The sequence below is a fragment of the Liolophura sinensis genome, chromosome 7 (assembly GCF_032854445.1).
Source record: "Liolophura sinensis isolate JHLJ2023 chromosome 7, CUHK_Ljap_v2, whole genome shotgun sequence".
Taxonomy (NCBI): domain Eukaryota; kingdom Metazoa; phylum Mollusca; class Polyplacophora; order Chitonida; family Chitonidae; genus Liolophura; species Liolophura sinensis.
In genome coordinates this window covers 9,395,761-9,417,913 of record NC_088301.1, presented here as the reverse complement: position 1 = coordinate 9,417,913, position 22,153 = coordinate 9,395,761, and the positions used below count along the sequence as shown (strand labels likewise).

At 41.2% G+C, this 22,153-nt stretch overlaps 1 protein-coding gene across 1 annotated transcript; it reads left to right on the top strand.

Moving 5' to 3' along the window:
• The first annotated feature begins 143 nt into the window (after nucleotides 1-143).
• On the top strand, nucleotides 144-17,542 carry LOC135470627 (origin recognition complex subunit 1-like). Its single transcript, XM_064749663.1, has 16 exons — nucleotides 144-277; nucleotides 602-726; nucleotides 1,864-2,048; nucleotides 4,656-5,043; nucleotides 6,409-7,351; nucleotides 7,876-8,083; nucleotides 8,513-8,608; nucleotides 9,363-9,475; nucleotides 10,314-10,415; nucleotides 11,290-11,461; nucleotides 12,240-12,347; nucleotides 12,658-12,807; nucleotides 13,452-13,571; nucleotides 14,573-14,733; nucleotides 15,392-15,516; nucleotides 17,382-17,542. Exons 1-16 carry the CDS (start codon nucleotides 168-170, stop codon nucleotides 17,540-17,542), a joined length of 3,267 nt encoding a protein of 1,088 aa, XP_064605733.1. The 5' UTR covers nucleotides 144-167.
• The last annotated feature ends 4,611 nt before the right edge of the window (nucleotides 17,543-22,153 follow it).

Genomic DNA, 22,153 nt, shown 5'->3' with positions numbered 1-22,153 from the left:
TTTCGGAAAGTTTGTTTTATGCACAGACAAGAAAAAGTCATTGTCTTTGTGCTCGACGAGTGCTAGTTCTTTTCCTTGAAACAAATTAGGTCAATCTCACGATTTCTCGAGAAGAAGGCGAGATATAAACATTTGGCGGGAGAAGCGTGGCCCATCACAAGAGCAGGATGCCGACAGCCAAGGAAAAACATTTTCCAAGTGAACATGAAACTTTCTTTTATTGGGTCGGCGAAGGAAGACCGGGAAACAATCGGCGGTCGATACAAACGCATTACAAGTAAATATCTGACATGTAGCATGTGTTTTCGTACAATTCACAGTGTCAGATTACGAGCCGAGATTGTTGAGAAAAGCATCAGCTGGAGGCCGATTTTCGATACTTTACTACTCATTTAATCTGGTCTTAATTTTGGTCTTAATCTCTTTCAGAGGCTGTATTGTGACAAAATTCCCATGGATAGTGAAAATAGGAGAAAGTTGGAAATGAAACGGCATGATTTCATATTCTGAATAAATCTGTGCAGTGTTGTGATGCGGCTGATAAACAAACCCTAAGCAAATATATGCAGACATTAATGTGTTGTCTTGTTCTTTTTTCCAGTTCTGTGAGTGTGGACGAATCAGTGTATAATATTGGGGATGGTGTGTTTATTTCTAACTCAGACTCCGGAGAAGACTCAGTACACACAGCCTACCTAGGCAAGATTGTAGATCTGTATGAAAGAAGTAAGTTGCTGTGCACCAATATGTCATGTTGGGAGTGTGAGACCCTTTAAGGAAATGTCCCTAATATTTTCTCTGTATAGAACAAGATCAGTTTGCCTACACTTCGTTCATGAATATATCCCGACCAGGAAAATAAAAAAGGAGTCAATCTAATTTTGCTAGGCTAGACATCAGGACATACTGTGCCATGAAGTTTTTGCAAGAAGTCTGACCATTGCATATTCTGCAACGTCTTTTCTAAAGAAGCTTGTTAGGAACATGTGCGAATCAAAATATTCAGTTATTTGACTCCACCTCTTGCTTTATCATGACTTCTAATTCATTCAAAGGATACATGAAATGGTACTGTAAATATGAAGAGTATAATTTTAATGAAGGTCAAAAAAGCTATCATTTTCATGCCCCAAAAAATTGAAAAAAAATTTCATATTCTATATTTCCTATTGAGTTCTCTATTTAATGCATATTTTTTCATCAGTGGTCAGAAATGTACGGAAATGATGTCATCCATTAAAATCTTAGAACGCAGAACCAGCTTAGCACCGCACAGCTTGGACACACTCTCCAGCATAGCAGTTGTGATGGCTATCACCATTCACATCACCATAGCAGGCTACTTAATTTCCAGACTGATCACTGGGGCCTTAGGAAAATTGTAGTTTAAATCCATTTTTACATCCCAAGAAGAATGGACTCCTGGCACTCCTCACACTCCTCACAGTGCATACACTAGTTTCCACACTCACTTTACTGACTCCCACCACTAAACAAGGTTAGTCAATCCTGAGTCGGGTCACACCTAATACCTTGAAAGAGGAAGTTGTAGCTTTCTCGCTTGGCGTTCAGCATTAAGGGGATGGTGCAACGACTGGATGACCTGTACCAGTATAATGGTTTTGGCGGGTCGGTTTACTTGCCTTTGGTAAGCTGCCTCAGTGAAGCAGCACTAGATAAAAGAACGGTGGAAATCTGTCCTGCAACAAGGGGGCACATTATTTGTACATGCATCCTGTCACATGACTGAAAAATTGTTAAGTATGACATTAAACCCCAAACACTCACACTCACTCACTCAAATATGTCCAAGGGAAATATAATGCTATTGTAATATCATTTATTGTTATTCTGTTCTTGCAGAAAAAAACTCATCTTCAGTAAAAGTCGCATGTGTGCAGTGGTTTTGGCGTCCCATTGAAATCCCCTCACGTTACTTGTCTGCTCATGTTAAGAAGAATGGGAAGCCTGACCCACGAGAAGTCTTTATGAACGTCAGCAAGATTGATCCAGAGATTGATGTGGAAACCATTATGGGACATTGTGAGGTACATGTTTTTAGTGTTTCAAATGAAAGCTTTAAGGAATTAATTTGATTCCAATTTGTGACTTAATAGAAATTTGAAAATTGGATTCCTTGATTTTTCATTGAAAGATGAGTTGTGCTCATGGGTTTGTTTGTGCAGTCAAACATTCGTTAAAATCCACTTTTCTTCCACCAATATGGTGTGCATCGCATGTTCGAAGGAACCAGGTCAGTGGCATAGTGGTTAGACCGTCCACCTCTGCAGATGTGGGTTATACAAGATTTTAAAAATGGTGCTTTTTGCTGCAATTGATTGGCTGTCATAGCTGACAAGTTTGATCAAGGACACCGGACTATTTGGCTCGGTGTCAGTATAGTGTGACTGGATGAGTTGTTGTGTCTGGTGTCTCCAGCATGATATACGTGAATGTCAGTGGCATCATGAGCTGGACTTGAACTCACAGCGATTGCATTGGTGAGAGGCTCCTGGATCATTATGCTGCGCTAGCGCGCTAACCAACTGAGCCACGGAGGCCCCCCAGTGAGAAGATTGAAGAACAGTAGGCATGTGGTATTACATTTGGTGTAAATACTACTCACAAGTGTCAAACAAAATGCAGCAGTCAAAGTAAAACAGAGCACCCGCCATTTCGGCTTACTTATTGAAAACACCGATAGCTGCGGCTATAGCAAGTAGCCTACAGTGAAAGGTTTGCAGCTTGGCAATGCCCTGAACATACTTGTTTTTAGATGTTTTCTTTTTGTTATTTTGATATGAGGCTTACTCGGTCCTTGCAGTAATATAAATACATGATGTTTATTAGATGTGACCTTCATACAAATGTGTCAGATGAGAAGACATGATTGTGAAGGATCATGGAAAGGCACAGCCACACAAGACTGCTGTCTGCCTGTGATACCCCAGACGGGAAGTGTGCGGTATTGCGCCTGTGTTGGGGTGATACCCCAGACGGGAAGTGTGCGGTATTGCGCCTGTGTTGGGGTGATACCCCAGACGGGAAGTGTGCGGTATTGCACCTGTGTTGGGATGATACCCCAGGCAGGAAGTGCACGGTATTGCGCCTGTGTTGGGGTGATACCCCAGACGGGAAGTGTGCGGTATTGCGCCTGTGTTGGGGTGATACCCCAGACGGGAAGTGTGCAGTATTGCGCCTGTGTTGGGGTGATACCCCAGGCGGGAAGTGTGCGGTATTGCGCCTGTGTTGGGGTGATACCCCAGACGGGAAGTGTGCGGTATTGCGCTTGTGTTGGGGTGATACCCCAGACGGGAAGTGTGCGGTATTGCGCCTGTGTTGGGGTGATACCCCAGGCGGGAAGTGTGCGGTATTGCGCCTGTGTTGGGGTGATACCCGAGACGGGAAGTGTGCGGTATTGCGCCTGTGTTGGGGTGATACCCCAGACGGGAAGTGTGCAGTATTGCGCCTGTGTTGGGTTGATACCCCAGGCAGGAAGTGTGCGGTATTGCGCCTGTGTTGGGGTGATTCCCCAGGCAGGAAGTGTGCGATATTGCGCTTGTGTTGGGGTGATACCCCAGGCAGGAAGTGTGCGATATTGCGCTTGTGTTGGGGTGATACCCCAGGCAGGAAGTGTGCGATATTGTGCCTGTGTTGGGGTGATACCCGAGACGGGAAGTGTGCGGTATTGCGCCTGTGTTGGGGTGATACCCCAGACGGGAAGTGTGCAGTATTGCGCCTGTGTTGGGGTGATACCCCAGGCAGGAAGTGTGCGGTATTGGGCCTGTGTTGGGGTGATACCCCAGGCAGGAAGTGTGCGATATTGCGCTTGTGTTGGGGTGATACCCCAGGCAGGAAGTGTGCGATATTGCGCTTGTGTTGGGGTGATACCCCAGGCAGGAAGTGTGCGGTATTGGGCCTGTGTTGGGGTGATACCCCAGACGGGAAGTGTGCAGTATTGCGCCTGTGTCGGGGTGATACCCCAGACGGGAAGTGTGCGGTATTGCATGTGCTGGATTCACAAGAAAGTCTCATTGGTTTGTGAAGTTAATGCAGAGATTTGGCGAGTTTACTCTAAAATCTCTGCGGCAAGATTCTGTATTTCATAATATATATGTATATCAAAATGAGAAGGCCTACGCCGACCATCGACACCAAAAGAGGACTTTGATAACATGTTTACTCCCTTAATTAAGTTGACGAACTGATTTTGTTGTGCTCAGGCTGGTAACTTATTGCAAGATAAATTGTCCACCTTCACGGCTAGTATATTTTCACATGACTGAATACACTATGACCGCACCTTCGTTAGAAGGAATTATATTCACACCTTGCAACGATAATCCTACTCACCTCAGCAGAGGGTTTTTCATGGGGTAGTAGAACGTTAACCAGTGCCTTGTAGCGCAGTACAAGCGGTAAACGATTGACATTTAACCTGAGCTGTACGTACATGTTGAAATGTTTCTCAGTGACTTGCCAAAGGTCAGTGGTTTACCTCAGGCATTCTACTTTCTTATATCTGTGTGTAATACTGACCACGATCACCCATGTCAGAAATGCGTTCGTATGGCATTAAAAGAACAATCAAATCATCTTGAGGTGAAATATTTTTAGTAGATTATTGAACTAACACAAATCAATCCTTGTTTCAGATAATGGTCACATCAGAGCTGCCAGATGTTTGTTCAGAAATCCTCTCTGTGAAGAAAAAAAAACCTGTATTCTACTCCAGGTATGATTTCGACGGAAAAAAGTTCAGACTGATGGGGGAAACAGAAAAATGTCCTACCGAGAAGAGGATGCGCCGGAGAAGTGTCGCCGGAAGCCTCGGGCCTGAAAATGGAGAGCAAAAAAATGTGCCTAAAACTGACCGTCTTGTCACAAGAACTCCCGGTCGCAGAATGAGAAGCAGGACGACCTCCTTAGCAGAGACAAACGGTCAGGAGGAGGAGTCAGGAGATGAAGTGGATGGCCTGTCCAGGTCACCGGTCATTCCATTACAGGGAAGCATCAATAAGGGGACACCTAAGGATGACCTGAGTAAGTAAAACCCATATTATACGGTAAATACCTTCAAATGTTGCCCCCGAAAATTGCAGATTTGTTGACGCAAATAAATAAGATATTACTGGAAATCTTGACATGTCAGTGTACTAAAGCACGTTTTACAATGGAATTTGTGCATACAATTGGCCTGCTCTGATTTACCTCCCTTGTTATATGACATCGACTATGACATAATGTTAGATTAGTTTTTAAGGCATGAAACTACGAAAGTGGGACCTCCTATTACAGCATGCAGCTCGTAGGGTATATCATGAGAGTGTTAAATATTTTCTGGGCAACAGAACATAAAAACACATGATATGAGACTTTGAGAGTCTTCGAAATGTCAGGAGATACTAAATGCAGCCTGTGATTTTCAACTTAAGTAGATGTATGTGGCTGAATCACCAAAGCTGTCTATATTGTGTTTTGACCAGAACTTTAAAAGTACTTCCAAATTTTAAAAAATACATAACCTTTATTCATGGCTGTCCAAATAAGTTTACAAAATTAAAATTTGTCTTAAAGTTAGGCCTTTAACTGGCTTATGTCGCTTTAACTCGGAAACTTGCCATAAGCAATTTTACCGGAGGTCCCACCTCACCACAGCTTATTGCTATAAACTCACCTTTAAAGCAGGAGAGTGACCTCCAGGGAGGTAATTCAGGTTGGCCCTATGTTCACCGTCAAATGATGTGTTTGTATCAATAAAGGTGTAAGTTTCATAAAACTATGCAAATTATTTCTCCAAGCCCCATAGTTCTCTCAGAATGTCTCAAAACATTGGTTGCAGAAGTGGTTGAAAAATTTGGGTGCTTTTTGTGCTGAGACTTAGATATTTCCAGTCATTTCCATTGCTCCCAAGAGACATGAAAACACCTTGCTAATATCAGTGGAGCTTGTAGACTAATGTGTCAACTTAAGTCATGAGCTAAATTTTAGGTGTTTACTGATTATGTACAGGTTAATGTTTTACCTATATCTATAGTTACAAATAAAAAATTGTGAAACCAACAGGTATTTTTCCTCTATTTTACTAGAGACTTTCAGCATGCATGTGCACTACATGTATGCCTTGATTTTGCAGAAGAAGTTTTGTGCGTGTGTGTTAATTTACAGAGTTTGATTTTTTTAATCCATTCATGTACATGTAATCTACACCTGTGTGTTAACAACATGGCCTTAAGCTAAGCGCTCGTTGTCACATGACTGAAAAATTGTTGAGCACGACATTAAACCCCAAGCACTCACTCACTCACTCTAAGCGCAGTAGTTCATCAAATACTTGTGCGTGTAGAAATATTTTTGTGGTCCTTTTGTCATCAGTACCACGTACACATGTATTTTGATGTTTTTCAGTGCGGGACATCACGCTAGCCAAATTCAGTCCTCACAGCGCTCGATTGAAAGGCGATGTTGTTGCATCACTCTTCATGTCTAATGGTGCAGTTGATCTTGTATCTGATGATGACTCCGTGTCTACTATGTCAGAATTCAGCGTCCAAAGTGCGGCTACAAGCTCAGACAGCTCCACAAGATCGGGTCGTAACAGAAGAAGCATGCGACGTAAATTTGAATCAAATAAAAATGAACCATTATCTAAGTCAGCAACAAGAGAAACACAGAAAAGTATCAAAGAAAATGAACTATCTTCTAGGTCAGCAACAAGAGAAACACAGAAAGGTAACAAAGAAAATGAAATATCTTCTAGGTCAGCAACAAGGACAACACGGAAAAAACAGAAAGAAAGTGTCACAAAGACTCCGAAACAAAAGTCTTCCAGTTCTAAACTGATTGGGTCAAGTGACAGGGTGCACAGTGTTAAAAGACAATCTCGGCAAACAAATTCAGAGGTCAAGAGTGAAAGTTGTTCGCCGGTGAAGAACAGAAAGATTTCTGAATTCAGGGAAGGTCAGGGTTCTAAGACACCGTCACGAACTGGGAGTAGAGCAGAACTGAATCAAAATGAGGAATTGTTAGATGTGCGTGTTTCTGTTAAGAAAGTGAAAGTTCCCAAAACAGCTGTGATCGATAGGAAGGGAAAAGTGGCAGAGGTTGTGTCCTCTAGTCGAACTACAAGAAACAGTCCTGTGGGCCCAGGTGCTCAAACACGTAGAGATGTCAACAGTCCTATTGTTATGACGTTTTCTAAGGATGGTGTGGAAACATATAAAAGTGATATTAAGAAAAGGAACAAATCTCTTCAGACCACCAAGAAAGTAACACCTCTAAAAATTCTGAAAGATGAAGACAATACCATGTATGCTGTGAAGAGTAAACCAGGGCTACGAAGAAGCGTTAGGTGAGTTTGAGTTCATGGAGGGTTTTGTTGGAAGCTTCTTGTCCAGGTCTTCTGATGAGCTCTATTGGAAGATCACTAGCCATTGACCAATGAGGTGACAGGTGAAGTATTCTAATAATTAATACAAACACTGACATTACTGAAGTAATTTACATCCAGCACTGTTGCAGACATGTCATATTTTAACCGCTTGTTTGGATGCCACTGCACTTTGAACACCTTCTGATTGTGTTAATATTTGTATTCATTTATATGCTTGTTTGACTGTTCTTAAATGCTTTCTTCCTCACAACGGCCATTATTTTTATGGGAATTTGAGGAAGCCAGGGTGCCTGTTGTAAACCACAAACCTTTGGCAAGTTACTGATAAACTTTTCCATGTGGGACATACAGATATGCACACTATATTCAGTGTTGTTATACACATGGCAAACATTAGACTATGGAAATGGCCCTGAAGGTGGTGTTGACTGCAGAACTAAATGTATAAAAGATCCAATTTGTAAATGTAGTTATCCTTGTAGAGGGACACCTCGGGTGAACTACCGTGAGAGTGGTGGGATGGAATTTGAAAAAGCCTTGGCCTCAGCTGTACAGTCCTCTAGTGACGAAGAGTTGGATGAATCTGCTGTGTCAGAGGATGAGTTGTCTGACCCTGGCTACGATGATGATGCTTTTTCCAAGCCAAAATCATCTGCAAGAAAAAGGCAACAGAGTGTTAAAACTCCAAAGGTATCCAGTCATGCCGGTGTAGTTAGGGCCTCTCTGGCTCAGATGGGTAAAGTGCGGGCATGGAAATAATTTCCAAGTTGGTGCAGGATATTATGGTAAAACCTTGAGCTACTGCTTTTATTAATAATTTTACATGTATTTGTATGACAGTCTTGGCCTGTAACTAATACATGGTTCCTGTCAAAATACCCTTTGGTGCAGCACATTCTCTTTGCCCCCAGCCACTTATTTCCTGGCTTGTAACAGTCATTTCCTTATGACCCCGCTCATCTGAACACGATTGAATGTAATATTATGCAAATTATCATAAAACTTCCTTTCATGTGTATGAATATTACTACACGCTCAGTTGTGTTAGATAAAATACCATTATCTTTGGTTTCCTTTTTGGATGGTTAAATCAGTATGATGTTTTCTGCTGTATTGCAGAGGAGACCTTCTGCCAAGCAAGGGACGCCTAGTGTGTCCAAGCGCTCTCAACCTCTGACCTCACCGACCAGTGCACTAGAGGAAGCCAGAGCCCAGGTAATGCTATGTTCCACAGACATGCAGTTGTGTTTGTATTACTTGTAAAGTAATTCTTCCCTAATGGGGATTACCATAAATACGCTGGAGTGTCTCCACAGATTTTTTAACTCGCCCATAATCACAGACTGAATGGAACGTCCCATGTTTAATGTATCGGACGAGGATTGACTGCTTAGGTGGGTTGACAAGTGTAGTAGGGTCATAGTTGCCAACACTAATGAACTCTTCAAGTAATCGCATGAAGTAACGTAAGCGCAGTCACATATCCATGGAAACACAACCTGAAAGCGTCTTCGTTTAATCCAGTTCATGATGTCCAACTTTATCTACCTTGGATTCAATTTCACCAAATTAAATTAACTCCTGTAACCCCTGTGTTGTATTCGCTCATAAATGTGAATGATTCACAGACCAGTCAGGTTCCACTTTACACAGGCACCTTAGTTACTGACATTGATTGCTGACAGGAGTTGAAAAGAATATGGTGATAGAAAGAGGATGTATGGACTAAATTTATGTAACAGTACACGTAGACATGTTAGTCTCAAAAATTACTCCTCGCTTTAAATTTTTTAAAATTAGATTTGTTAATTTACAAATGGGTAATTTTGGTTGAAAATACCCTGGCAGAAGTATGTTGGGGGTAGCCGCATTGTCATTGGCTGTCAGAACACTAGGCTTCCAGGCACGGTTGTTCAAAACAAGCGAAGTTTTCAGTTTTATATTTATGCTCAAAAAATTTGTATTCCAGCATATTGATTATCAACTGTTAAACTTTGGCCTTGGAAAACTGCATTGGCTGCGGAGTTTGGCTAAAATTTTAAACATGAAATATAACTTAAAACCAGGTGCTAATACAGTCAAGTAAGGGAGATAACTAAACCTGCCATGCCTATAGTGGTGGAGTGTCAATCTTACCTGTAGCAAAATGGGTAAAAGCTGGTATAATTTGGCAGTTGGTGGAGGAGTCCTTCTCACCCATATGCACAACCCCGTTTTGAGAGAAACTTTGGGAATCTTCTTTTTCAAAGTGAAATGTATGTAGAGGATACCTTAAGCAATAAAGACAGAACACTATATACTCCCTCTGCAGTGAACATTTTAAAACATTTTTAGAAATTATTGGGTGTGGAGAAATAATTTGCACAGTTTTATGAAACATGTATATTTCGTGAGGTAAACAAATCATTTTGGTAGCATTTTCATTATAATAGTATGCATAAATTCCACTGAAACTGTACAGTATCTATTGTGAAAGTCAAAAGTTTTGTCAAGCTGTCAGTTAAATCAAATAATTGGTTTGGTTAATGATTGGTGTGTCCGGTTATGTGATAACAAATTTGTAATAACCAAGGTTATAAAACACTCTGCACAATTTGAAATATTCATTTCATGCAAAATGAATACTGAATTTCACTAAAAATCTTGTCCATCACAGAGTGAGTGATTTTGCCTAGGATAATATCAGAGTTGAAAAAAACGTAAGTTTCGGCACCAAAGGTAATACTTTATGACCTTTATTTGACTTTTAAAAACATCTCTTTGGGCTCATTTTTAGGGCCCAAAGTAAAATTTCACAGATAAACAGTTTAAGTTTGTGAGAAGAAAGTTACATTTTAACCCATAGTACTTAGTTCAGATATTCTGGCGACATACAATGTGTACACGGATCACGCACCTCTCTCTCTCTCTCTCTCTGCAGACTGCATGTGGCTGTAGTACCAGACAGTCTGCCGTGTCGTGAGCAAGAATACTCCGATATCTACAACTTCGTGGAGGGAAAAGTCATGGATGGTACGGGAGGGTAAGTTGTGCATTAATGCTGGATGTAAAATAAAGTACAAGAGGGGAAATATTGAATCAACTTTTACAATTGATTGATTTTTACACCACATTAAAGAATATTTCACTCTTGGGACGGCAGCCAGTAACATGCAGGGAGATCCATAGGTTGCTGGAAGACCTTCTCATGTACGGCCAAGGAGGAAGCCAGCATGAGCTGGACTTGAACTCACAGCGACCGCATTGGTGAGGCTTCATCATACGAAAATCATACGTGATTGATGAGTGACAGTGATGAAACACTCACTGACACGTGATCTGTTGTCTCCTGTATGTAATGAGCTGAAGTTTTGCAATTATGATTTTTCAAAGGTGAGCTCTGAAAAATCCAATAATGGTTTGGGATAAAATGTAATCTGGCCATGTAATAGTTAAAGTGTAATAATTCCTGCCTCTCGTACCAGCATCTCTGATGTGCCAGATGAGAGGGATTCTGTCAGTATGCCAAGGCCTTTCAGCCTTGAGGGGGTCACACCCACCTAATGTCATTCACCTTTACAGGTGAAATTTTGCAGGTATGGAGAACAAATGGTGTTTGTTCCTGGAAGTGAATTCCCCCTCCCTGGATTCCAACAGGCATTTGCAAGCGCTTTAAAAACTGTGAACACTGTTGTGGAGGTCCTATTTATAGGATAATCTGAGGGACTATTTTTGTCTCTTTGAGATCAAATGTGCGCTGACCGCTTGATAACAATGCTAGTGTGACCTTGAAAGGCCAAGGCCATGCACAGAAGAACCAGTGTTACATTACACTCATTTCATGCATGACAAATTCTGCATTTAACCTAAAACTTTGTCCGTTACAAATTTAATCATTTTGCCTGATTGTTTGGCAGGTGTATGTACATATCTGGAGTGCCAGGGACAGGTAAAACTGCGACAGTGCGTGAGGTGGTCAGATCACTGGTAGAGGCCATGGAAGATGGCGAGATCCCGTCTTTCAGGTTTATAGAGGTGAACGGTATGAGGCTGACTGACCCCCACCAGGCATATGTGCAGATCTTACAGGTAAGATAGCTGTGGGGGATGTCAGGTAAGAGTATCAGACGATTACCTTATGCGGGTATTTGTATAATTCCCCACTGTCACTGTTCTTGGGAAGATTTGAGTTCATGTGGCTGATTGTGCGGTCTAAGGCTCATTGAAGTTCACTTGTTTTCCACTGATAGGATGTGCATATCTCTACATCTCATGAGGGAAAGTATGCCACTAGCTTTTCAAAGGTTGGTGGTTTTTGCCAGGAACTCCATTTTCCTCTGCCCATAAACTTGACCACCATTGTTTGAGTGAAAAATTCTTTGGAATGGCATTAAACAACAACTAGATAAAAAAAATTATAAAAATATGATAGATCAGGTAAGGTAAGGGATCATTTTGACAAAACTGTGCGAACCAGTTTTTCATAAGTTTTTTACTCGATTTAAAATAAATGTTGTGAAGAACAAATTGAAACAACATCATAGTACAAGTGGTCTAGCAATTGATTAGATGCCTAACAAATTGTTTTCTGGAACAAATTTATTGGCAAGTGGAGATTTTCTGAAAATAACACCGTGACCAAAAAAGAAATAATTATTGAAGTGAAATATGTTTGAAGCGAGCAAAGAGGCCATTAGAAATACATACATGTATATTGCTGTTTTCCCTTTGTAAATATACCTATTGATTTATTTTGTAAGGCAGATGACAAAGTGGACATGAAAGCAGAATCAGAGATGGACTTTGACTCACAACCTCAGTTGTGCAGGGCTTATTTATTACAATTCTTTTTATTTTGCTTCCATAGCAACTAACTAAGCAGAGAGCTACAGCCAGTCATGCTTCAGAGATCCTAAACAAGAGGTTCAACTCCAGTGCTCCAAGACGAGAGACAGTTGTGTTATTAGTGGATGAGGTAAGGTAGTTTCTGGGTAATAATCAAAAAAAAAAAAACAGAAAAAAAAAATTTCTGAAATTTTGATACCAAGTAGATTTCTTTTGAGGTGTGTCAATTTGGACATAGGACTTGTTAATTTGCTTTTATGTCCGATTCAGACAACTTTGGTCTATAGTGTGGGAAGAGGGAGAACTGAAGTTTGATCTGAAAAGGTTTACAATGGCATTTTTTTCTATAGGTGTGTGTTTTACTCAAGCTTAGGCTTATAATGTTGTGTAAATTATTCAGGTTAAGATTTTGACTTAACCTTCACCTGTTTTGTGCTCAGCTGGATCTACTGTGGACGAGGAAGCAGGATGTCATGTATAACATTTTTGATTGGCCGACCAAACCCCAGGCAAAGCTGGTTGTGCTGGCTGTGGCTAACACCATGGACTTACCGGAGAGGCTCATGATGAACAGGGTCTCCAGTCGACTGGTGAGTTGAGTAAAACTTCAAGTCTTGACATCCCGGCTGGAAACAGGCTGAGACAGACTGGTCAGGGTTCTGGCCTGCAGTCAGTATGGCACCTGAGATGTAGGTTCATACCCGGCCCTGTACAAGGAGTTTTTACATTTGTCTGCTTACATTGTTCATGGGGCCTTGGTGACAAAAATTGGTTGACGTTGTTCTTTTGGTGATTTGAGCAGGCAAATGTTTATTGAAGATCACCTGTTTTCCACCAATACCATGTGCCTGTCTGTACATAATGCACCGAAAAGGGTGTGAGCTGATTGGTTCTCGTGGGCACTGATGGTGAGATAGAGCATAAGTGAAAAAGTCTTGAGTATGGCATTAAACAACAGATTGCTTACATTTCCTTCATAAGTGTCACGTGGCATGTAAACTAGACATTTATGTAGACTATTCCAGATGTAGAAAGCCTTCTATACAATAATTGTTTATTATCATGATATGAAAATCTTGCAGTATTTGATAAAGTGCAAGACTTTATTCTTGCTTTGAAAATGTTTAAATAACGAGCACTTCTTGAAGTAGCTTGTGAACTCTTCAGCTTCAGTGCAGATAATGTCCGAAAACATGATGAAATCTTTATGAAAACATGAATGTTTATTCTTCAGGGCTTAACTCGGATGACCTTTCAACCATACAACTTCAAGCAGCTACAGGAGATAGTTGTATCACGCATGCGAGGATTGGAAGTGTTTGACGAGGACGCTGTTCAGTTAGCTGCCAGGAAGGTAAGGCATGAATACAGCCCTGCTTCAGCTTAAAGTCAAGCTAAAGACATCTTCACTACAGATTCCCCTGCTGTCACCCTGGCCATGCTGATTATAACGCTTGGTTGACAACGCTTTTGTGACTGTTTTTGCAGTGTAACGTTCAAAACCACTTGTAGTGGTGTGCAGATTTGCATGTTACAGTTTGAAAAGTTCTCATTAACATGTCAAAGCCCAGTGGTTTATTTCACTCATATGACCAACCGCCATCATGTGATGAAGCCAAACATTTTTGGGTGTAGTGTACAGCAGCAATCAGATAAACAGGTCATCTTCATTACGTCATGGTTCAATACTGGCCTTGGCATTATGAACACAGAAAACTGTTTCAGATTTAGGGAAAAATTTAGCATGAAAGTAGCTCATCCAAATGGCTTGGGGGTTGTTAAAATCAGTTGAAATTGGCATTGACAGAAAACTGTGACGTTATGAGCACAGAAAACTAAAAATATGCGACAAATTAAATTTTTCTTCTTGATATTTAATGGGCTCATTAAAATCAGTTGAAATCTGCATGAACAGAAAGAAATTAATATAATGCATGTACGCAATAGGCCTCAACAGACCAACTCAATTTGGCATTCGTAATTTCATTAGAAAATAACATTGTCAAGCTTAAGACCGTTGTGGCTTGAGGCATCTGGTTCTGTCTGAGTGGCAATGTCAGTTGTCTTAAAATTAAACTCCAGTTCTTGAAGTTTAGAGATTTGTCATGTATGTGTATTTGGTGAAGGAAGGTTGTTTCTCTCAAGCACGCTTGTTTCCTCCATCATCAAGACTTCTGGTGGAAGAATTCTTGAGTATGATGATCAATACATGTCAGATAAATAAAGAAATACATGTTGAATACAGCATCAGTTATCCTGTCAAAAATCTGACCACCAACATACATGTAGAAGTGGAATCAACTAAGTAAGAAGAATCAGTAGTTCAGTGTAAGGAAAACTTGGTTTGTGTTTAAGGTGGCAGCTGTGTCGGGTGATGCTAGGAGAGCTCTGGACATCTGTCGTAGAGCCACAGAAATCACAGAGATGTCAGGCAAGGGAGACAACCTTGTTGGTATGGCTCACGTGGATGCTGCCCTCAAGGAAATGTTCACGTCCCCTAAAATTGTTGCCATGAGGTAAGCACGCTGGGACTTAAAGGTGGACTATGTCAGAGTTTTTACATTTGTCACTGAGTTTTAACTATATATGGACACTTGGTGTTACGGGCCAGCTCCAAGAACTTTAGTGCGTTCCTTCCAAAATGAAGGCTCTGTCACACTTTCAACCCAACTAAACTAAAACTTCTGCTGCTATACGTGTGACTTTGGAGAACTGCATTTACTGCTGAGTTTGGCCAAAATTATAAATATACAATATGACTTAACACCAGTATTAGCTAATACACTTTCAAGCAACTGGGCCCAGGCACTTAGGCCATTGAAACTGGTTAGGTATTAAAATCATTGTATTGAGAACCTTTGGAATGGGCAGTACAGCCCTACTTCAAACAATCCTTAGATGACTGTGTACACAGTGCTCCCATTACGGCAAGCAACAGCTCCAACCCTCTGAAAACCTGGAAATACAAACAGCCCTATTAATAATCGCTTTCCCACCATCTTTTCCGTGAAAATTTAGCCCTGAAAATTTACTCTCATATACTGTAACTTGCTTGACGGAAAGCAGGCCAAATCCTTAGACAATAGCATGATCACCATGTTTTTCATCTGATTTCAACAGGAAAACAGAGCTGATAAATTCTGTAATAACAAGACACCCTTGAATTTTTTGCAGGAATGCATCAGTTCAAGAGCAGACGTTTCTAAAAGCAATAGTGTCTGAGTTTGAGCGGACAGGAGTAGAGGAAGCCTTGTTTGCTAAGGTCTTCTCCCAGCATGTAGCACTGTGTCGTCTGGAAGGTATGGTACAATGTCATCCAACATTCAGACTGCAGACATCTTTCTTACTTTTAATTTTCAGTCGATAGCTAGTATTGATTGAAAATGATTCAGAGAATCGTGTGGATGCATCATATATTTCAGCATCAAAGTAAAAATCAAGTGACATCAAAATCATATTAATGAATGTTGGTTTTGTTGCAGACATTTTTGATGAGAGCAACTTGAATCCAAACATGTCCTATTTTCATACCATTTAAGTCATTGCAGTTAAATACTTGTATAAATATGACCAGCTAAGTTATAAAGTTGTACCTATAGATAAGCAATTCAGAGTATTTATTTGGTTGGGAACTGTAGTCTCCTGAACAGAGTTCAAATCCAGCTCTTGGTTTACTGTGGGTTTATGTCTGAAGATTAGTCAGTTACCTGGTGAAAGGCAGTGGCTACACCAGAGATCTAATAATTAATCTTACCCCTATAGTAAATCCTTTTAGTGAGCAACTCTTGGTTTTGTTTAATTGGAGTTTTATTAGATCCGAATTCAGGGGCGAAATATGAATTCCAGGATGCGTGAGAGTTCTCAGTGGCAAATAGGCTAAGTACTAATCGTTTCATAGAGCTCATTAGATAACTTAGCCAGGGAAGGCCATGTTTACTGACATGTCCATTGATTGCAGCATTATTAACTCTTCTCACTCCCATAGGGGCCTCCATGGCTCAGTCGGTTAGCGTGCTAGCGCAGCATAATGACCCAGGAGCCTCTCACCAATGCGGTCGCTGTGAGTTCAAGTCCAGCTCATGTTGGCTTCCTCTCCAGACGTAAGTGGGAAGGTCTACCAGCAACCTGCGGATGATTGTGGGTTCCCGCCGGGCTGTGCCTGGTTTCTACCCACCATAATACTGGCCGCCGTTGTATAAGTGAAATATTCTTGAGTACGGCGTAAAACACCAATCAAATAAATAAATAAATAAATCTCACTGCCATCTCTCTCGCCTAGAGGTTAGGGTGCTGGCAGAGCATAAAGACCCAGGTGCCAATTCCACAAAGCCCTTTCTGATATAAGTCAAAATTTGAAACTTCTTAATAAAGATAAGTTTTTGGAACAGGAAGTTGAAATTTGGATGTATTTGTCTTGTTAAGATAACATTTATGAGGTTGACAACCTTTTAGTTTCTGAAGAGGAAAACTAAGCTTTCAGATCGTATTTCAGATATTGACTTAAGTCAGAAATGGCTTAGACTGGTGTTTTACGCCCTACTCAAGAATATTTCACTTATACGACGGCGGCCAGCATTATGGTGGGTGGAAACCGGGCAGAGCCCAGGGGAAACCCACGACCATCCGCAGGTTGCTGACAGACCTTCTCACGTACGGCCGGAGAGAAAGCCAGCATGCGCTGGACTTGAACTCACAGCGACCGCATTGGTGAGAGACTCCTGGGTCATTACGCTGCGCTAGCGCTTTGACCGACTGAGCCACGGAGGCCCCGAAATGGCTTTGTTGAATCAAAGCCCGATGAGCCTCTGACAAAAGTAATTGCTTTGAGTTCAAGTCCAGCTCATGCTGGCTTCCTCTCCAGTTGTTTGTGGGAAGGTCTTCAAGCAGTCTGCATATGGTCGTTCCACAAAGCCATTTCTGACTTAGGTCAAAATTTGAAACTTCAGAAGGCTTAGTTTTTGGAACAAAAAGTTGAAATTTGGATACTGTAAATTTCTAAAGGCACAACTACAGTCGTTTGTGGGAAGGTTTTCAAGCGCCCTGCGTATGGTTGTGGGTTTCCCCCAGCCTGGTTTCCTCACACCATAATGCTGGTTGTATAAATGAGTACAGCATTAAACTTCAATCAAATAAGTGAACAAATAAATATTTTCTCCTCCCACAGGCTATGCATCACCGTCTGTGTCAGAAGTGTGTGGGCTATGCACCAAGCTGGGCAGCACTCGACTGTTGTTACTAGAGCATGGCAGGAATGACATCAACATGAGAATCCGTCTGAACGTCAGCAGTGATGATGTGATGTTTGCCTTGAGAGATGCGTCTTAATGTGGGAATCCGTCCGAATGTCAGCAGTGATGATGTCGTGGTTGCCTTGAGAGATGCGTCTTGACATGGGAATCCGTCTGAACGTCAGCAGTGATGATGTCATGTTTGCCTTGAGAGATGCATCTTGATATTGGAATCTGTCCGAATGTCAGCAGTGATGATGTCATGTTTGCCTTGAGAGATGGATCTTGACATGGGAATCCATCTGAATATCAGCAGTGATGATGTCGTGGTTGCCTTGAGAGATGCATCTTGATACAGGAATCCGTCCGAATGTCAGCAGTGATGATGTTGTGGTTGCCTTGAGAGATGCGTCTTGACATGGGAATCCGTCTGAACGTCAGCAGTGATGATGTCATGTTTGCCTTGTGAGATGCATCTTGATATGGGAATCTGTCCGAATGTCAGCAGTGATGATGTCATGTTTGCCTTGAGAGATGCATCTTGATACGGGAATCCGTCCGAATGTCAGCAGTGATGATGTCATGTTTGCCTTGAGAGATGCGTCTTGACATGGGAATCCGTCCGAATGTCAGCAGTGATGATGTCGTGGTTGCCTTGAGAGATGCGTCTTGATACGGGAATCCGTCCGAATGTCAGCAGTGATGATGTCGTGGTTGCCTTGAGAGATGTGTCTTGACATGGGAATCCGTCTGAACGTCAGCAGTGATGATGTCATGTTTGCCTTGAGAGATGCGTCTTGATACGGGAATCTGTCTGAATGTCAGCAGTGATGATGTCATGTTTGCCTTGAGAGATGCGTCTTGATACGGGAATTTGTCCGAATGTCAGCAGTGATGATGTCATGTTTGCCTTGAGAGATGCATCTTGATACAGGAATCCGTCCGAATGTCAGCAGTGATGATGTCATGTTTGCCTTGAGAGATGCGTCTTGACATGGGAATCCGTCCGAATGTCAGCAGTGATGATGTCGTGGTTGCCTTGAGAGATGTGTCTTGACATGGGAATCCGTCCGAATGTCAGCAGTGATGATGTCATGTTTGCCTTGAGAGATGCATCTTGATACAGGAATCCGTCCGAATGTCAGCAGTGATGATGTCATGTTTGCCTTGAGAGATGCATCTTGATACAGGAATCCGTCCGAATGTCAGCAGTGATGATGTCATGTTTGCCTTGAGAGATGCGTCTTGACATGGAATCCGTCCGAATGTCAGCAGTGATGATGTCGTGGTTGCCTTGAGAGATGCGTCTTGATACGGGAATCCGTCCGAATGTCAGCAGTGATGATGTCGTGGTTGCCTTGAGAGATGTGTCTTGATACGGGAATCTGTCTGAATGTCAGCAGTGATGATGTCATGTTTGCCTTGAGAGATGCATCTTGACATGGGAATCCGTCCGAATGTCAGCAGTGATGATGTCGTGGTTGCCTTGAGAGATGTGTCTTGATACGGGAATCCGTCCGAATGTCAGCAGTGATGGGAATCCGTCCGAATGTCAGCAGTGATGATGTCATGTTTGCCTTGAGAGATGCATCTTGACATGGGAATCCGTCCGAATGTCAGCAGTGATGATGTCGTGGTTGCCTTGAGAGATGTGTCTTGATACGGGAATCCGTCTGAACGTCAGCAGTGATGATGTCATGTTTGCCTTGAGAGATGCGTCTTGACATGGGAATCCGTCTGAACGTCAGCAGTGATGATGTCATGTTTGGCTTGAGAGATGTGTCTTGACATGGGAATCCGTCTGAATGTCAGCAGTGATGATGTCATGTTTGCCTTGAGAGATGCGTCTTGACATGGGAATCCGTCTGAATGTCAGCAGTGATGATGTCATGTTTGCCTTGAGAGATGCGTCTTGACATGGGAATCCGTCTGAATGTCAGCAGTGATGATGTCGTGGTTGCCTTGAGAGACTTATTGTTATGAGGATACAGCTGAATGTCGAAAGTGATGCTGTGATGTTTGTATATGTGTTGAGAGTTGCCTTTTGTTTATGATAAAAGGCAGAACATCATTAGCAATGTCATGTCCATATTTAGGCATGCATTAATTGTGATCTAAATTATGAGAATATGGCTTAACATCAAGTAGAAATCAAGTAATTTTTGCACTGAAAGATTAGTGGCATTTTTGTGGAGAAATTGCATACTGGGAAAAGATCGATTTGCCTTCAAGAAGTAACACTAATGAATGTTTTATAATTTTTTTAACAGTGATGTTTTTTAAATAAGAATTTTTTTTGTGCAAAATGAGAAGAAAAATGAGGGGCTGGTACAGTTGTTTCACACATGCATGTAATATAGAAACATGAGGCTTTCTCTCAATCAATTTAATTGTATTAAATCACTGTAAATTAAATGTATTTTAGCTAATATGTGGGGTAATGGAACCAAGTGAATAAATGTTATGATTGAATCAAAGTATATTTTACATTACAAAAAATCCACTGGCAACAAACATTTGGCTTTCTTCAGAAACTTCAGTCAAGAGAACTGATATACAGTCCAAATATAATTCTTGAAATCTCACGCCTTTTCCTAGGTTTTTTTTCTTACCAGTGAGGAAACTTGTTTTGACTTCTATTGCAGTCTCAAATCTTAAATTTTGTCTTGGACTTTGCCCAAGAATGGGAATTGTGGAAAACACAGATGCTTAAACTACTCGTAAATTGACAGGTCGATCCATTTCTTTCTTAGATGAGAGAATCCAAGAGTTTTCTTTAAAAATTTTCTTTATTTTTCAAGAAAATAATTCTTGTGTGTCTCCCATTGTAAGAAACTCTTCCTCATCTAAAAAAATAGGCAAGATTTGTCAGTATACAAGTAACAAAAATTGTTTCAGTTTTACCCCTGTGTTTAACACAATCTTCATGTTTTGGCAAAGTTCATGACATTAATGGCTGAGAAAAAATTTAGGTCAGATAGTGTACAGGAGAGAAGAACATGGTTAATCAGTTAAGACATGCTAATAAAACATGAACAAAAAGCTGAAAAATATCCAAGAATGTTAATTGAATGTGTAGTGGCTGATTTGGCATTTGCTGATACATCTGGAAGGTGCTTGCTGGCAGAGATAACACTGTGGCTAACAGGCCTGTGGCTACTGAAGTACCTAGTGATGGTCTACGCATTACTCCAATCAACTTGACTGCTGTCGTATACTGAGTGTAAAATTCTTCAGTACGACAATAAACATACCATTGAAGTAAATGAATATGTAGTCTCAGTGTATTTGACACTGCGTACTCTGACAAAACTAACATGGGAGAGATGAGGAAAATTGGAGAAAATTGGAAATGAGATGGCCTGATCTGAAATTCTGGCTAAATCTATGCTGTGGACTACCTTCCATTTAGATATAGGTACTTGCAGCAGCAAAATGTTCCTCTTATTTGCCTTCACTTTCATGCATCTGAATGTTTTTTGTAAAAAGTGAAACATTTTGACAGCTGTGATAAAATTGTCGATCAAGCAGAGGTGATGGGATGGTTCTTTAAGAACAGGAAAGGCAAACATGTTGTAAGGTTAGACCAGATTGCGATAAGACCGTATTTTTCTAAGAGATTCCCATAGTTCATTATATATTGTTACATTGTTATCAGTTGACATCAGTGTTAACTCCATTTGTCATCTTTGTTATGGCTTTTTCTTGCGTGCCAAAAATCACAAATATTTTCTGCTTCAGTTTAATTAGCTTCTGCTGTTATTCATGCATCATTATGATCACGATGCTCAAAGTATCAAAATTAATTTATGTTGTCCTTAACTTTTATTCATTTTTCTACGCAAAATAGTTAAATAAACTTTAATCTTCAACATTTTCAAGCACTAAACGCACTTTTTTCAGTGGAATTTATTCAAACAACTATTATGAAAATGAATCTAAAATTATTTGTTTTTGTCACTCAAGATGCAGCTTATTTCTTTGCACCTCATAGTTCTCTCAGAATGTTTGAAAATATTGATGAGGCACTTGAAAAGTTTGAAGAATTACAGTAGTAACTTCATACAGTTGATTTCCCCTGGGCTGTGCAGTTCTTTCCCGTAAAGCTGACCGCTTTATGAGTGAGATGGCCTATCAGCAACCTGCGGATGGTCATGGGTTCCTCCAGGCTCTGCCTTTCTGCATTCCTCCTACCATAATGCTTGCCACCATTGTATAAGTGAAATATTCTTGGGTACAGCCTAAAACACCAATCAAATAAATATGTGACTGGGTGGGGTGTTGTGTTTGATGTCGGTACACTGTGACTGGGTGGGGTGTTGTGTGTGATGATACACTGTGACTAGGTGGGGTGTTGTGTCTGATGATACACTGTGACTAGGTGGGGTGTTGTGTCTGACGTCGCTACACTGTGTCTGTGTGGGGTGTTGTGTCTGATGATACTCTGTGACTGGGTGGGGTGTTGTGTGTGATGATACACTGTGTCTGGGTGGGGTGTTGTGTCTGATGATATACTGTGTCTGGGTGGGGTGTTGTGTGTGATGATACACTGTGTCTGGGTGGGGTGTTGTGTCTGATGATACACTGTGACTAGGTGGGGTGTTGTGTCTGACGTCGCTACACTGTGTCTGTGTGGGGTGTTGTGTCTGATGATACTCTGTGACTGGGTGGGGTGTTGTGTGTGATGATACACTGTGTCTGGGTGGGG